This window comes from Microcaecilia unicolor, chromosome 7, assembly GCF_901765095.1.
Source record: "Microcaecilia unicolor chromosome 7, aMicUni1.1, whole genome shotgun sequence".
Taxonomy (NCBI): domain Eukaryota; kingdom Metazoa; phylum Chordata; class Amphibia; order Gymnophiona; family Siphonopidae; genus Microcaecilia; species Microcaecilia unicolor.
Window position 1 is genome coordinate 54,002,636 of NC_044037.1, and position 18,547 is coordinate 54,021,182.

The window sequence follows — 18,547 nt, forward strand, 5'->3', positions numbered from 1 at the left end:
GAAGGAACTGTGAACCGGGAGACTCCTGCCTCCAAAAAGAAAAGAAAGGGATCCTGACATACAAGAGCTTGAAGCTCTTAAACCCTACTTGCCAATATAACAGTTACCAGGAATGCTTTCTTTATTGTAAGATCTTTCAAGGAAGCCTACTGGAGCGGCTCAAAAGAAGGCTTATGAACAGCCCGAAGGACTAAATTAAGATTCCACTTGGGACATGGCATATCATATCAAGTCACATCGAATTCAACCACGTCTGCTGCATGGACACCTGAATGTGGAGTACCACAAGGATCACCCCTCTCACCAACTATTTTCAACCTAATGATGATCCCCTTGGCAAAACTCCTATCAAACCACAACCTCAACCCATATATATACGCCGATGATGTAACAATATACATCCCTTTCAAACAAGACATTAAAGAAATCTTCAATGAAATCAACCAAAGTCTACACATCATGAACACCTGGGCAGATGCAATTCGCTTGAAACTAAATGCAGAAAAAACTCAATGCCTGATACTCACTTCCCAGTACAACACGAATGACTTCACCGTTATAAACACACCAAAACAAACCTTCCAATCTCAGAAACGCTAAAAATCCTTGGAGTCACTATTGACCGCCACCTAACACTCGAAACTCATGCAAACAACACAACCAAAATGATGTTCTACTGCATGTGGAAACTGAAAAGAATAAGACCATTTTTCCCAAGATCCGTCTTTCGCAGCCTAGTGCAATCCCTCGTACTCAGCCATCTGGACTATTGCAACTCACTATACGCAGGTTGCAAAGAGCAAATACTGAAGAAACTTCAAACAGCCCAGAATACAGCAGCCAGACTCATCTTCGGAAAACCAAAATATGAAAGTGCAAAACCCTTACGAGAAAAGCTACACTGGCTCCCACTCAAGGAACGCATTACTTTTAAAGTATGCACATTAGTCCACAAAATCATTCACGGTGAAGCTCCAGCCCACATGTCTGATTTAATAGACTTACCACCCAGAAACGCTAAAAGATCATCCCGAACTTTCCTCAACCTCCACTTCCCTAATTGCAAGGGCTTGAAATACAAGGCGCTGCACGCGTCAACCTTTTCTTACATGAGCACGCAGTTCTGGAATACACTGCCGCGCAACCTGAAAACGATCTACGAGCAAGCCACCTTCCGCAAACTACTTAAGACCCATCTTTTTGAGAAAATTTACGGAAAGAACCAAAACACATAAAGCCCACACTCACTGTTCAGTAATGCATCAATACAGCCACTTCTGAATTCTCATCCCCCGTAATCTCACCACATTCATACCTTTACTGACAGAAAATGTATACCAAAGGTTTTCCTATTATTATATATTGCCCCTTTTTGTCTCCGTTATTTCCTTCCAATGTTTTCAATGCTCTTTTCCACTACTATATTCCTTAACGATACTTTGACTATGTCTCGCATAATTCATCACAATGTAATCCATAACCGAGTTGTAACAAATTGTATTTCCATGATTCATAATATATTGTAAGCCACACTGAACCCGCAAAAAGGTGGGAAAATGTGGGATACAAATGCAATAAATAAATAAATACGATAGACAGGTGCAAGTGGCCCACTCCAAAAAGAATCAAATGATGTTCAGGTGAGCCACAAGAGAGGTCTACTGTAGTCAGCCCCTGAAACAGGTCAGAGCCACAACCTAAACTTTCAGAGAACACAACACAAATCCTTTCTGAAGGTCTGCCTGGAGAAACGCTAGAAGTACGCAATCTGAACAGAGAAGGAAGAACAGCCGCCCTTGAATTTCCTCCACACCCTCGCATACGCTATGGATGTAGAGCGTTTCTGAGCCTGAAGCAAGGTAGCAATGTCCAAATCAGAATAATCTTTTTGTCTCAACTGAGCCCTTTAAATGGCCAAGTCATAAGACCAAAGGGGCACAAATTCTCCATGAGCACCAAACCTTGCTTCAGTAGGTCATGTACCTGCTGCAGACGGAGAGGACCTCCATCCAGAAGTTGAATCAGGTCTGGATAAGACTTCTGCAGCCAATTCAGGCCTACAAGAATTATTCGACCACAGTGCAATGTGGTCCTTTTCAATATGAGGCCTACCATGGGCCAAAGAGGGAAGACATACAGTAGATGTGTCTCCAGTCAGGGCTGCAGTAGGGCATCAATCCCGGTTCTTTCCAACGTCTGAAGAACTTGGGCACTTTGGCATTCCTTTTCGTTGCCATGAAGTCCAGAAGTGGAGAATCAAATTGGTCCACTATCAGCTAAAACCCCTGGCTGGATAGTTCCCATTCCCCTGGTTTAAGAACTGCCTGCTGAGAAAGTCTACCTCTACATTCAAGGACCCCGTGATGTGAGTTGCTGACAGCAGAGAAGATTTTTCTCTGCCCAACCCATGAGGGAGGCTGCTTTCAAGCCACTGGACAACTGAGGGTCCCACTTTGCTGGTTGATACAAGCTACCACCATCACATTATCAGAGAAAACTTGAACCAGAGCCCCACCAGAAAGGGAGCAAAGTCATGTGAGGCACTCCACACTGCACTGAGCTCCAAGCGATATCGACCAATTCGACTCCTGCTCCTTCCAAGTGCCCTGTGCCAGATGGCTCCCCAACCCAACTTGCTTGTGTCCAATGTCACTACCTCCCATTGTTTTATCGGAAAGGGAGCTCCAACGGTCAAATTCCTGACCGATAACCACCACTAAATACTCCACCTGGCAACCGGCATTCCAGGAAAATTAAGATTGTAGCTCTGAGACACCAGAAACCAGCGGCTGAGAAGAGATTTATGTAATGGTCACATATGAGCCCTTGCCCATGACACTACGACCATCGCCACTGTCATTGATCCCAGAACCTGGATGTACTACCATACCCTGTGCCTGCCTTCCCTGAGGAAAAGACTAACTGGTTGAACCAGTTTCAACCTCCTGGTGCTCCATGAGGAAGATCCTCTCCCATGATGTATTGAATAGAATGCCCAGATACTCAAACGTCTGCGATTGAGTTAGTCTGCTCTTTTCAAAATTGATCAAATTGATCACCCAACCCAATGACTGCAGAAGATGGACAATCACCAAGCTATCTCAATAGGATGGCACATGAATGAGCCAGCTGTTGAGATACAGGTGAACATAGATTCCCTGGCACCAAAGGAAAGTTGTCACGACCACCATAACCTTGGTAAATATTATTGAAGCTGTGGCGAGACCGAAGAGCACAGCCTAGAACAGGAAATGATGGTCGAGCAATGCAAAACATAGAAACCTCTGAAGCAGCAGCCATATGGGTATATGCAAGTATATCTCCTTGAGATCAAGGGTGGTGAGAAATTCTTCCACTTGACCCGAGGTATGACTGCCCTTAGTGTCTCCATGAGAAATCGGAACACACAGAGGCAGCAGTTTAGACTTTTGAAATCTAAGACCAGACAAAAAGTGCCTTCCTTCTTTGGGACAATGAAGTAGACAAAGTATCTGCCTTGTCCCTGTTCGGCCTGGAGAGCTGGAACAATGGGCATGGCACGCCAGTAAGGAATCTACAGTGGCCTGAACCTCGAAAGCCTTGGTTCCCTTTTGACAAGGAAACTACAACACAAGATGAGCAACCAGGTGGGAGAACTCCAACTTGTAACCTTCTGTAAGAATATCCAGAACCCACTGGTCTGATGTGATTTTGGCCCACTCCTCCTGAAACTCCTGAAGACGTCCTCCCATCAGAGGAAGAGAAGAGTGGACAGGTCTTGCATCATTGTGAAGCTCTAGAGGCATTGGGTGCTCTAGGTGACAGAGAAGGACTTCCTTTCCGAATGAAAGGAAGGTTAGCATGCCTGAAAGTGGGACCGTATTGCTGACAACCACACCGTTACAGTCTGCTGTCTCAAAATCATGATCGAGAGCCCCCTGAAGACCGATGACCAGAGGCTTCTGACTTATCCTTCGAGAACCACTGTGGCTTAGATTATCCCAGTTCTTTTAAGTTCCTGATATCTTCTTCAAATAGCCATTTCCCCCGAAAGGGCAGTTTAACTAGATGTGACTTTGATGCTGCATCCACTGCCCAATGCCGCAACCAGGAGTTGCTGATGTGCTGTGACAGCCAAAGACATACTGCAGGCCACAACCCATAACATGTCAAACAGCATCTGCCAATTAGGCCAACCCTGTTTTCAGCTGGGTCTTTTGTTGTCGACTGCCAATGCCACTTCAGGCATCCTCTTGCCACAGAGGAGCTGCACACTGTCATTTGAAAGGCCCAAAGAAGCCACTCCAAAGGCTCGTTTCAGTGAGCTTTATGGCTTCTTATCATGTAGGTCTTTTAAGGTAATGCCCCCTTCCACCAGCAAAGTGGTCTTCTTAGTCACCGCCATAACCAGGATCTCTAAGCTCCCTCATGATCGACAAAGATGGAACTCCTGACGCCAAATCCTCAATGAAAAGCACCAACAATGCCTCAGAAATAAGAGTACTGAGCAACTCTTTATAAAACCATCTCAGCACTTTCGGATCATCCCCCTCCTAAGGAGGGAGTTCTCCCTCCTCTAACAGCTCCTTCAACAATGGCTCCTCTGAATAGACCAAGGCCGCATCAGATAAGGAGGGAGAAGCAGAGATAGACTCATCTGCCCACTCCTGGAGATCTAAATGAGATCTCTTAGGAGCTGGAGGGGCAGTGGGGCGAGAAACTGAAACACCCTGCAGCAACTCTGACTCTCCCTGCTTCAGTAAATAGGCCTGGTGTAAGAGAAATATAAACTCAGGAGAAAACAAAGATCCCGATCCAGCCGAGTGCTCTGTCGAGCCCTGAGGCTGTAAAATGGAGGCTGTGCTCCACGCGTGATCAGACAGAAGTTGCTCTAGATTGAGGAAGGGAATTGTTTAATTTAATTGCATCAAGATATTAGGAGGCCATATGGCAGTGACAAAATAGTGTCCGTTCCCATGCTCTCCTACATCAAACTGTGCTCCGGCCCTCCCGGAGAATCCAAATACCCCAGCATATTCGGATGCTGCACCATATCAGAAGATGTTCTGCCACCAACAGTTTCCTCTGTGTTCCAGGGGATTCCTGGCTTGCATGCACTGCAATGCCCCAACACATACAGTTTGCTAAAAAAGACGGTCCACATCTCCTTAAAGCACAAAATACTAAAATCAAACATCTAAATTGTATTCATGGCTTAATTGGGAGCCAATGTAGCATAGTCACCAGTGATTTCTGCAGCTTTTGTGGAGCAATTTTGTAGAGACACACAGAGGCATATTTTCAAAGCACTTTAACCTATGGAACTTTGTAAGTCTAAGTGCTTTGAAAAGGAGCCCCATAGGCAGCTATGTCTTTATAAGATAGGTTTAAAACAGGCACCAGTTTGGCCTCCCAATCTAGACGACCTATTATTACTTTTAGTGTACACGGTATTTTAATTTCTCACTTCCAAGATCAAAACACAATACCACTATCTACAAAGAAAATTAAATTATATAAGGAAAGCCCAGAGAAATAGCTCACAGTTCCAAAATATGAACAGTAATTTATCAAACACTGATTCAGTATATAACATGTTAGAAAGAAAAAAAATAGCAATAATATCTGTAAAATGTTCAAGGAATATCTTATTCTTATGTGCAAGAAAAAAATAACCCCAAATCTTTTGGAATTGGCACCCATGTGGACCAAGGGAGAATCGAATGCATTGTCATTAGCAGACTATGTGGTATGGCCCAAGGCAGAAGGAAGAATGTCCATGGTCCAGAAGGGTTAAGGGAGCAGGAAATGTCAGTGGCATGTACAGGTCACAGATAAGGAGGTAGTCACAGCACCGGAGGCTGGCTAAGGCTGAAGAGGACACCAGCCAGGCCCTAAAAGAAAAGAACTGCTACCTGCATGTGGTAGAAGAGGGAGGCATGAATGCTGAAGGTGATGTGAGTGAGAGGAGAAAAGTCTGATGTAGCATGACCCAGTACATTTTTTCTGACCTCTTATATTGTGGGCTTGATAACAGGGTTATGTTTAATTTCTTCTCATCTTTTGCCGTTGATGGATATTATGTTTCTTAATTATACTCTCTTTCTCTACAAGCAGAGCTCGGATGTTATACCAGAAATCTGATAAATTAATCACCCCCAAGCTTTAAGAAAATGAAAAGGCAGATTCTGCCACATTTTAATAAACTGTCATCACTCATTTTCAACAGCTGTTGCTAGCAGTAAGGAATGCTTTATTAAGAAAAGAGCCCAGCTGTAACAACCACTTTGGGTCAATCTCTTCATAAAAGCGGTTAATAAACCCCAATAAATAAACAGCTTTCAACTATCGCACCGTTGGTATTAGCGCTTTAGAAATGATAAGTAGTAGTAGTATTAGGAAACCGTGTACAGATTTCACTAGGATGCAACAGGACTACTGATTAGAACCACTTGAGAATCTGAACCAAGATATAAAAGTATAAATTTCTATTTTCTCTCAAAACTTTAGAATCAATGCAAAACAGAGGTGGCTAACTGAATGACACTGCTTGCTTGGATTGGATAAGATCACAGAAAGAAAGCTATCATCTGAAAACTCCAACCTTTTTTTTAGCCTGCTTTGGTTTCCTTCGTTTTTCATCCAATGCCCCTTCCTCTTTCGCATTCTCATCTTCAGAACTGCTGCATATCTTTCGAGACGTCTGCCTGGTTTGTCTCTTGGGAGGCTGCAGATTAATGCCAGCATCTGCCGTCCAGTCAGAATATTCACTCGATGAATCACTGTGAACAGCGCAGAGCTCTCTGATATCTCATGTTTAAACAAAACAAATCAAATGGACACACATTTTCAAATGTCTGCAGTCAAAATGTAAATAAGTACCTCCACCAAGTTTTGGTCAGAATGTTGCATCCTCTATTAGGAATAACCTCCTGTGAGTCCCTGATAAAGGCTCCTATAGCTACTGGTTGCCATTAACTAGAATATCGTAAATGATGGTCTATGATGCATTTCTTTTTTTTCTTTTTTTTTTTTGGGGGGGGGGGGGGGGGAGGCTGGCAGTTCTCTTCTACTCTGGGGCTTCAGCACTAAAAAGACAATTCTTAACATAGATGCCAGTTACATGACTATTAGGCATGTAAACGTTTAGAATAATAGCATTTATGCATATGTGTATACATATGTGTGAAAATGCAAAACTTCTGCCAAAGTGCTATTCTGTAAATACATGATTAACTTATATACCAATATTTAACATGGTAAATGACGGCAGATAAAGACCTGTACAGTCCATCCAGTCTGCCCAACAAGATAAACTCATTTTACATGGTATGTGATACTTTATATGTATACCCAAATTTGATTTGTCCTTGCCTTTCTCAGGGCACAGACTGTAGAAGTCTGCCCAGTACTGTTCTTGCACTAAGTTCTGAAGCTAACGCCAAAGCCCCTTAAAATTTACACTCCAGCCCAATCCTATCTATTCAGTCATGATCAGGGAGTACACCATAAGTCTGCCCAGCTCCCGTTTTGTTTACCAATTACTGACGTCGCCACCCAAGGAGGCATACATATGGGCAGAGCCTAGGCACATTTCTTTATAGAAAAGGCTCCTACTAGGTGCCCTGTAAGAGCCTTCATTTGTAGCCGCCCAGGGAGTTTATTCCCTTACCTAATATTCTCTCTGCTCACCTAGTTTAGTTACTGCAATGGCAGTCCATGACTGAGACCATATACCAGGGCTCCTTTCTCTGCAATCATGAGTCCTCAGACCAGCTACTAGGTGTGAGCACCATGCATGGGGCCATGAGCAACCCATTGATCAAAAGACCAGACTTAAGTATCAAACCCGGGGCTCCCGGCATGGCACTGTACTGCACTGCTGCTGCTGAGAAACTGGGTCCCCTAAAAGCTGGTATTCTGACGTCACAAATGACAGATACCAACACAGGAGCTCTCAAGGCAATCAAAATGAAGAAAAACAGAAAATACCTCTGGAACTGAATACCTCTCACATAGAAGTGGTCGTTTTATAAGGGACTTGAACATGTAGAACAGCACTATACACACTCAAGTAAGTGGTGATAAAATTACCTGAAGTATATGTGCAAAAACGTAGGCACAGAGAAAACATAGTGGCTACTTTTATGCAACATTCTCGAAGGTGTTCCCAGAGGCAAAGAACAGGCAGAGCATGGACAGAATTTGCACTTATGCGCGAATTTTTATACTACATGTCTTCCTACCAATTCTTACTGGCACAAACACACAAACTTCTGATCAAGCAGGTATAAATGTGTGAGCCTACGTTCCCTGGGGTAATGTCATAAAAGGTACACAGACACCTATGTCACTTTTATAAAATAGGTGCAACAGATGCACATAGGTAACTTGACAGCCTAGGTACCCCCATATGGGGTCATTTTATAAAAGGGCACCAAGGTGGAATATTCAAAAAGGTGTCCATTTTATGGTTAGCTTGGCAGAGTTTAAAAAGGGGTTAGACGGTTTCCTAAAGGACAAGTCCATAAACCGCTACTAAATGGACTTGGGAAAAATCCACAATTCCGAGAATAACATGTATCGAATGTTTGTACGTTTGGGAAGCTTGCCAGGTGCCCTTGGCCTGGATTGGCCACTGTCGTGGACAGGATGCTGGGCTCGATGGACCCTTGGTCTTTTCCCAGTGTGGCATTACTTATGTACTTATCTATATATATAAAACTCACCCTCAACGTTCTATTGGCTGCTGACGTCACTGAAGCCAAGGTTCGTATGTTCGAAGCTCTGAAGCCTCGAAAATCACAGTCTCTGGGCCCCGCCCTCGCGTCAAACGTTATGACGTTAAGGGCGGAGGCGGAGCAATTCACCGCCCTCGCGTCAAACGTTATGACGTTGAGGGCAGAGGCGGAGCAATTCACCCACATCGACGACGGGTGGGGGGGGGGGGGGGGCCACAGGAAAGCCTTGCTAGCGCCCGTTTCATTGGCTCCAGAAAGGGCATTTTTTTTACTAGTGTCTTTATAAAACAGGCACCTAGAACCAGTCCACTTGATGACCAAATCCTCACACACATTTATTATTTTTAGTAGATTTCACGCAAACCTCTTTTGGTGCTAGGTCAAAGCTGACTTACATTCAGGTACACTAGGTATTTCCCTGTCCCTGGAGAGCCCACAATCTAAATTTGTACTTGAAACAATGGAGGGTTAAGTGACTTGCCAAAGATCACAAGCAATAGCAGTGGGATTTCAACTGAGCTTCCCTGATTGTTAGCCCAGTACTCTAAACACTAGGCTACTCCTCCACTCCAAAGGTGTAAAATATGTGCATGTATTTGCACATTTTATTGGTTATACATTACAACTGTACCCCTGCTCTGCCAAAACCATGCTCAAAGAATGCCTACGCACCATTTATTCAGCCCACTATTTATGAGCTATATGCGCACATATAGCCACATAATTGAGACATTTTGAGCATATAAAACATGAGGAAAAAACGTTTGAACATTACCCCTCCCCCAATACCTAACTTAGAGGAGGTTAGTTTTAGCACCAACTGAAGGGTTCAACTGTAATCTTTTTCAGTTTGCACGTCTCCCGTGTTAACGGCTTTTATATGCAACAGAAAAAAACAAGTATGTCCCTCTAGTATAAGGGTGTCCAAACTTTTCATGAGGACATTTTAATTAACTAAAAGAGCAAGAAAGTGTCCCTGCAAGGTTTGTTGGGTAGAGATGTGGAAGCGTCCTGCCTTAGTGCTTGGCGAGTTCCCACATAATGAAAAATGGAGAGAAGAAGCAACATTTACAAGCAAAGTGTCAGTAATAACATTCCTAGATTGTTTGTAAGCTGGAAAACTGTCACATAACCACGAACCTTGCCATTTGCCATGCATCTGCCCCCTGGAGAAGTGGAAGGAGGTGTTGGTGTTGGTTTGGAGGTACAGCACAATCCCTCCCTTCTCTCACCTATCTGTCCTTCCCACTGCTCTCTTTCACCCCTTTCCTCCCTTCCTTTCACTCTGTCTCAGTCCTCTCCTATCTTGGGCACCATCTTCTTACAAGTGAGACTGGGAAAACCCCACACGCCTTTTTACTGCCTTTATGGATCTACTTCCACTTCAGTATGCAGGGCCAGGGACCCACAGCCAAACTTTCTGCTGCCACTGCATAGGAAAACTCTATAGGCTGGATCTTACCTGCCAGCCCTAGTTTGGGGGTGGAGGGGGGGGGGGTACCTCCTATAGTATATGGTAAGTGAGCTTCCCTTTAATATTTTCCTCATGATTCAGATCACACCAATATAATCCAATAAGAGAAAGAACAAAAATCCAAGATGGGAATACCTAGAACTGCTTTCGCTTTGCCATACAGCCACAGTTTCTTGTACAGATGCATCACTTGTACCCGCCGTCTCATCTTCCTGTGATGAAGACAAAGAAAGAACACATAGAAATCACAGACACCAGATCTTTCAGTGTAAAATCTATGGATTTGTTCACTGGGGCATGACATACTCAATATGCTCAAAGAAACTGCATTTTTACATTAACGGCCATGTTTACTAAATTTTAGCTCGTGCTAACTACCACCATGCTCACGTTATTCTTATGACTGCATTGGCAGGGGCAAACGTTTAATAACCGTGGCCTTACGTTTCCACACTCTAATATAACTATAGACAATGCATGGCTTTGAGTGTGCTGAGAGTAATTTCAATTAAATTGGATAGTCCAAGAATCTGAGTAGCTACAGTTGAAGCTCACATTTCAAATATTCACCAAGTCAACCTCCTTTTGCATTTGGTACTATGGGAGAAAGTCTATAACTGAGAACCTCCATTTAGGCATAATCTGCATCAGTGTGCCTAAAATTTAGGCACTTGCACTTACATCAATCGTAAGCCTAGTGTAAGTGTGGGCGTGTAAATTTATTCATTCAAGACTTGATATATACCGCTGAAACTGGCGGACAGATCACAGCGATTTACAAACAAAACAAAAAGCATAGAAAAGAACTGCAAAATGTTAATAGGAAAGAAACCATGCACACATCACATTCGGGGCTAAGATTTATACCTGCCATCTCCCAGGTACTCACACCTGAAAAGGGCAACCTCACTCATGGGAATATGCCTTTTGGAAACGCCATGCCTTTAGAAGTGCCTTAAAAATTTTTTTAATGACTTTTGATGCATATAGTCAGAAGCAGAGAATTCCAAAGTTGAGGAGCAACAAAGAAAAAAGCACTATGATTTGTGATCTCTAGCTGGGCAGAGCGTGGTCCTCTTGATAGTACCATACGGTGGTCGTTAACAGATCGCAAGACATATGCTGAGGAGTACGTTACGGTCAGCGAGGAAAGATAGAAAGGACTACCCTGACAAAAAGAAACAGGGATGCTTATACCTTAAAGTGTTCTGTAAGCTACATACCTAAGAAGGAGCCCTGTCTATGTCCTGCCCATGGTTTGCCCCTGGGTACCCCACCCCCTTACAAATATGCACTACGTAAGTTCAGTAGGTGCCACAAAACGCCTAGCACCCACATAGGGTTAACCCTGCGGCCACCTGGAGGGTCTGTCTCTAGCACTGCTCAGGCCCATCTGCAACTGGGCACGTGCTCTACACTAGCATCCTCCTCCCACCGACTGGGTCCCACTTGCCTCTGGGCTAGTCTCCCACTCTAAAGTTATTCGTCATATTGCGGTTAGCAGAATTTTTTCCCCAGGTCTGGGGCAGTGTCCAAGAGTTCAGAGAAAGGATTTCATGCCAGTTTTGCCTTCCTTTGCAAACAGAAGCAGCGCCTACAAGTTTCAAAGGCAGGCAGGAAGTAAACATGTGCACGTGTCCAAAAAAAAAAAAAAAAGTAAAAGCACACATTGGCAGCTGTTCTTCTGTGTCTAAAAATAAGCCTCACAAAATTATTATGTGTAAGAAATTTTTGCAAGGCTTATATTTAGCACAAAAGGAAATGGCACCCTTGTGGGCTGGCACTTCTATTTTCCTTTGGCCATGTGCCCAAAGAAGCCACGCTTACTTGAAAACCTTTTGTGCATATTATCAGGCACGCTTCCCCCAATTAGCCGCAAGTTTTCCATGCATGCATACATAAAATTTAAATATGTTTAGCTTCTGCATAACACAGCATTTTGGCTGCAGTAGAAGCCGCACATTCAGACATCTGCGTGCGGTTCCAACACGAGACTTTCTGGATCAGCCTGCTGCATTGTATCCCAGTTAGAACCTCAACTGAGGGGGTTGGCAGTTATAACAACTTTATAACATAACATAGCATGTTTTAGACACACTAAAAGGCTGATTTACTGAACTGTGGTAATTCATGTTATCATTACCACAGGAAACTGTAGAAGTTGTCTACCCTCTTATTTTTATGGAACTGACTTACTAAAAAGAAGCCAACAACAGTCAATCTCTCCCTGAGGGAGAGCAATTTTCAAACTGCAGATTAAACAGGGTTAAATGCTTTGAAATGGCTTCTCTAATAGCTAACATTTGGGGTTTTTTTTCAATTTGTGTAATATTTACTATTGATGGCTGCTGATGACAATAAGCAGGTAAAGAAAAGTATGATTTTAATCCATTAAGTTGCCTTGGAGTAGTTTAAACGGTTTTACTTAAATAATAAAATAAAAAAAAGTTAACAAAAAAAAAAAATCACTGAATACATAACAGTTCTCTCTTCAGAAAGCTATATCATCATGTTAATGCTTTACACACCAGAAAAAGATAAATGCCCATATCTCACCTCCGAGGAGCTATCAGACGCCTCCTGTGCACCTGCATTCTGTCTTGTTGCCTGGGGATTATACTCAATGGTGGAACGCGTCTGATAGGCATGCTGGCGTTTACGTTGTGTTCTTCTCAGAGCACGGCCACTACAAGTTTGGTATTCATTCTGTAGTAATGGGGAAAGGATTTTAAAAGCATACAATTTAATTTCAGCAATTTCAGAAAAAGATTACTGTAAATCAAAAATATTAGTCATATCAGTAGATCATATACGCCACTGACGAACAAACATATGATAAGCAAATTGATCTTTCTCCTTCATCTCCACAGATCTGCCACTGTTGGGCTGACTTAACTCAGATATGAGTTGTACCCCAGAGGCACTGGGAAGTCATACTCCTTCATTCTATAACTTGGTGCTTACTATTTTGTGCCAAGTGCACACATAGTTTACAGAATGCTAGCACTTACACATGTCTTTCCTATCTTAAAGTTTGTAAATTGTCTTCATATTTAAGAAAGGCAGTATGAAAAAGTCCTTATTAACAAATAGAAAAATAAAACCTGACCTGGTCCACATTTCGCCCAATCAGAGTTGCTTCAGGGGTATACAACCTGCTAATATACATCCACAATGAACTGCAATTAAAAGAAATTCCACCAGTGGTTGGTATAGAGAGCAGTAAGCAATCTGTGAGCTGGCACTGTTCTGCTTTGAACTGCTTTTCCAGATTGACAATTATTTCAAGGTAAAATCACTGATGGGACTTCTTTAAATTGCAGCTCATTGTAGATGTATATTAGCAGATTGTATACTCCTGAAGCAGCCCTGATTGGGTGAAACGTGAACCAAGTTGGGTTTTTTTTTTCTATTTGTTAATAAAGGTCTTTTTCATTATAATCTTTGGACTCTTGAGTCACTTTTTTTGTGTGTGTGGTGTTTCTGCTATGGATTTGGGAAGCCTCTTTTGTGTTACACTATTCTATAAAAGTACACACAAGCACGAGGGGGCATACATGTAGGCTGAGCATGGCAATCCATAGGCATGTTACCAAGCAACAAGTACAACTTATAGAATGCTATCACTTGCAAACATTGCATGGCACACTTGGGCACGCCAATTTACACAAGCCTTTGACCTGTTGAAAGGGGACACACCTAAATGTTGGTGGACCAATGTGGCTTTGTGCTAATATATCTGATCTTGGCTGGACAGATTCTGCTTCAGAAGTTGGGGAACAAGGACAGTGCCAGGCAGAATTCTACGGTCCATGTCCTGAAAATGGCAAGGACAAATCAAGATCAGGTATACATATGAAGTATCACATACCATATGTAATGAGTTTATCTTCTTGGGGAGACTGGATGGACCGTAAAGGTCTTTATCTGATGTCCATCTACTATATTACTATGTTATTCTATAACAGCTTAGGTGCACCTGTGGATTCTGTAACTTGGCACCAAGTTATAGAACTGTCTCCATAATGACTACAATTCAGCAGCAAACCTCACAGCCATTTACAGGGTTATCTAGGTGAGCCACCTTCCCTCAGTTCCTGCTTTCTGATTTACTCATGAACCACTCAACAATATCAAAAGATCTGAAGATGGGAAAGAAGGAAGAATTAAATAGTGAATCCATGGAGAAGGTCATCCCTTGAAAAACCAACAAGGTATAAAAGTAAATCAATGTAATGCAATTTCTCCACCATTTTAGTACCTTAAAAATAGAATTCTTTCCAAAGAGCCCAGTGGAAGTTGCCAAAAATTTCTAGGATCTAAAAAAAACAGATTCTGTAAATACTACCCTAGGAGACCTGGCCTTCTTGTATATTCCAATTACAAAATAAGGTATTTCTTGTTCATATCTTTATCTTAATGCCAGAACTAAATTTAAATGTGCACTAAATTCCCTTAAACTCTGGAAAGAAAAAAAAATCGGGACAAGGCAGCATAGGAGAAGCAGAAATGAGATGCTGTTGTTGGTAACTTTATCATCTCTCACACCTGCAAGTCTCACCAAGAAAAATATTTGGACACACGAGCCGACATATGCAATGGGCAAAAGTTGAAATGATAAAACAAACTGAAAATAAATGGCATCTCTTTTGATAACATTAGACTCAATTATGGAAACAGACATCCTATTAATCATGCGAAATGTCCACACCCATTTGATAGGATGGAGTGTAGCAAGGCAACTGCAACCACCTTGGTTACTATAAAAGGAAAAATAAATGCCAATGTCCTGAAGACCAAAATTCAGAAGGGTGCCAACAAATAAGGTGAATTTATGTATAGCACCTCACATAGTAAAATTTACACTGGCTCTTCCTCTACAGAAAATGGAAATTGCTTTTGGGTCACCCGTGTCAGTTTGAAAAACAGCACTGGTGCTGTAGGAGCAATCATCAGGGATTGTTCCCACTCATAAAGAGAAAGAGAGCCCAAAAGGGTTATCGGTTTTCTTTTTTGCAGTGGGGGAAAGGCTTAAAACAGGAACGCTATAACTGAAATCTGGTTTGTTTGGGTGACACGTAGAACTGAGGTTGCAGCTGCACACCAGTCACACATTTGCTTCAAACCCTGGGTCCACAACAAGGTTTATTGATGGAAAATGAAGGAGCAATTAGATCTTACCTGCTAAATGGCTTTTCTTTAGTTCCTCTAGACCGGCACAGATGGGTTATGCACTCCGACCAGCAGATGGAGACTGAGAACAAACTGAGCTTTAAGTGAGCCTATAAGGGGGATGTGCAGTCCTCAGGAAATCAATCTACAACTAGCAAAGCAGAGGACCCACAGGACTAAACAACAAAGAGAAAACACTCCAAAAGGAAATCAAAATCTCCATCCAATTTCGCCACCTCGATCCCCTGACCGAGGCTGTCTGCACTGCTGCTGCCAAATAGGAGGAACAGCATACACTAGCCCCAACCACCTGCAAGAAGGCTGGTAAGGGGCTCAATCCCAACACTCCCCTGTGTCTACATATATATATATACATATATATATATATATATTTTTTTTTTTTTTGTAGAGTCCCGAAAAAGAAGCGACAAAACATTTTTTGAGACCACCAGCTACAAACCCCCCCCCCCCCCCCCCCCGAAAATGATGAAACTACTGTCCGCTTGGAGGGCTCTATGCTAGTCTAGAGGGACTAAAGGAAAGCCAATTAGCAGGTAAGATCTAATTGCTCCTTTCATAACGTCCCTCTAGAACGGCACAGATGGGAAGTACCAGAGCAATGACCATCATGGGTGGGACCCACGGAGCCCTGCTGTCAGCAAAAAGGCAGGCCGGAAAACCCCAACTGAACCATAAGTGTTCCAGTTCACTCTCCAGGTCTGCTCTCAATTAGCTGCTTTTTTTTTTTTTTTTTTGCAATGCTCAGTGGCAGACCCCTTGCACTCAAAGCCAGCTGTCTAATGTCAAGCAGAGGAGCATGGCTGAGGCAATGCTAGAACCCAGGCCCAAACGGAATGTGTGTGGAAGTAGGGAGGGATGCAGGCTTTCGAGTGTGGCATCCCCAGGGCAGAAGAAGCCCCCCATGGACCTCAGCCCCTATCTAGCCAACTAAGGAGCTAAACCAGCAATGAGAGGAAACTATGCCTGATACAAGAGCAAAGCCTGGAGGTAAGAATGCACCGCAACACAGAATCTAACCTGTGGTCCTCTAAGTGCTCCTTTTTTACTCACATGACTGGAGATTAGAAAGTATAAGTGTTATCAAAGTGACTGCAGTGTAGACCACCAGAGTGTGGGGTAACACAAACTGATGCCTCTCCAAGGTCTCATAGCTAGAACAATAAGCAAGCTGATCCTGTCATTAGAATTGAAGGGCATGTTCTTTGACCTCCAGAAGAAATGCTCTTGCTACTTAAAAAAACATGTAAGTAGACTCTGATTAAGATCAGAAGCTGTGTGAGTTTGAGCAGATTTAAACTTGTTGATAAGTATAAAGCATGGGGAGCATCATGGCTGGAAATGATAGAGCTGAGTTTGCAACTCATCAAAGCGTAGGTAAAGGATGGACTTTCCCAGTCAAAAGTAGGTACCATATACTTTCCAAGGTGATGCGAAAAACACCAGGACTAAGGCCTGAGCTGGCTTAATGATGGAGTGCAAAACAGCCCAGAAAATGGAAATCAGCGCAGTATTTTTTTTTTTAATGGAACTGTGTGAAAAAAAAAAAAAAAACACAACCACCATTCCCCGCTCAACTGGGAAGGCTGTGTAGCTGCTCCAGGAGCCTGAATGCCTCATTAGTTCAGAAACTGCATGGCCGGTCCACTACCATCTGCTGGAAACAGAGAAATACTGAGCATTCTAAAATGCACAGTGTCCTTAAGGAGCAAATCACACAGAACTACTTTGCTTCTCTGCCTTCATCCACTGGTCAACAGGCATAACCCACACATTGAACTAGTATGATATGGATGCTAAGGAAAACTAAGATATATATAGGGAGGGGACAATAAAGCTGAGAAGGCAAGTGACTGGAGAGTCTATCAAGAAGGGAAGAACATCCCTGTTTTATTTCTAGTTAGACTTCTAGTGGCCTGTAGGCTCTAATGTAGGAGAAAAACAGGGAAAGCAGCAACATGGCTGGTGGGATAGGAGAGAGAGAAAACATCAGGAGAAAGAGGAAAGGAAACCAAACAGTATGGGTTAGGAGGACAGAATTAGAGCTGAAAAGAGAGGCACAAAGGGGTTGATACAGACTGAGGCAAAGAAGTAGCCTGGAGAGGAAGAAACAGAGAAGGCAGTGCAGGGCCAAGGGACAAGACCATTCAGCACAGGGTCTTTAGTTGTCAAGGTGGGTAGTGTAGAATCATGAGCACAGGTCAGCACCCCAGCACAGGTCAAAAAGGGCAGACGCTAACAAGCCGGTGCGACTCTGGAATCTATCAGAGATTGAGAAGCCTGTAATTTATTAAAGAACATGAGCCTGTATAAACTCAGGAATTTATGATCTATTATGATATGATACCCTTATGGGAAAGGTGCAATTATGGATGGACAGAAGAATGTGATTTAGCAACTTAAGGGAAAATAGATGGTGAGAACAGAGAACAGAATGATCTCTGAGGAAAATACGTGCTGAAGTAATGTGAAGCACTGCTTAACAGAAAAGGTATAAAAACAACTGTACCAGAGCAGTACGTTGGAAGAGACAGTCACAGATTACATTTCTATGTAACAGTGCTGCTTTCCCATATGAGAAAATACCAATTTGTATCTGTATCTTGGTAAATAATAAAAGAATTGCTTTTCTCATACGGGTGGCCTTCCTAGTTTTTTATCTCTCTAAATTGTGGGTGGCTGGTGAGTACTAATTTGGGGCGGTGGTAAAAAGACTAGTAATACAAAACAGTAGCAGGATGAAGGCAGTTATCCCTGAATGGGGGGGGGGGGGGTAGTAACGTGTCTCCCCATCCTAGAACCTTATGTATGTGTGTGTGAACTATGGTGACCCCCCTCCAATTTTTGGTCATCTGAAAATAGCAAGCACAGCACCCCTTCGTATTCAGAGTCTATTCTATTAGAGTTTTATATGCCACCTGTTTTCCAAAGGATTCACAGCAGTTTACAAATCTAGAAGACTCTACAACAGAGAAGAATAACAAAGTCTAACATACAACAACATAATATAATTAGAATTAAAAAAAAACTCCAATTATTGATTAAATAAGTTTTCAAAACTTTCCCTAAAAGACAAATAAGAGGGCTGATTTTTCATTTCCATAGGCAACATATTCCACAACCTTGCCCCATAAAAGGGCCCGAGTCAATTGTTCCATTTGCC

The 18,547-nt window shown here is 42.7% G+C and overlaps 1 protein-coding gene across 2 annotated transcripts in view; it reads right to left on the reverse strand.

Annotated features, from left to right (window-relative positions):
- The window catches only part of BRWD3 (bromodomain and WD repeat domain containing 3), a 195,306-nt gene that overhangs the window by 88,651 nt on the left and 88,108 nt on the right, over window positions 1–18,547 (reverse strand). For both annotated transcript variants that reach the window (XM_030209053.1, XM_030209052.1), the window contains exons 21-23: window positions 12,751–12,900; window positions 10,330–10,406; window positions 6,584–6,761 (exon numbers count right to left, since the gene is read on the reverse strand). In XM_030209053.1, the coding sequence (XP_030064913.1) occupies window positions 6,584–6,761; window positions 10,330–10,406; window positions 12,751–12,900 (405 nt within the window). The remainder of the gene's footprint in view (window positions 1–6,583; window positions 6,762–10,329; window positions 10,407–12,750; window positions 12,901–18,547) is intronic.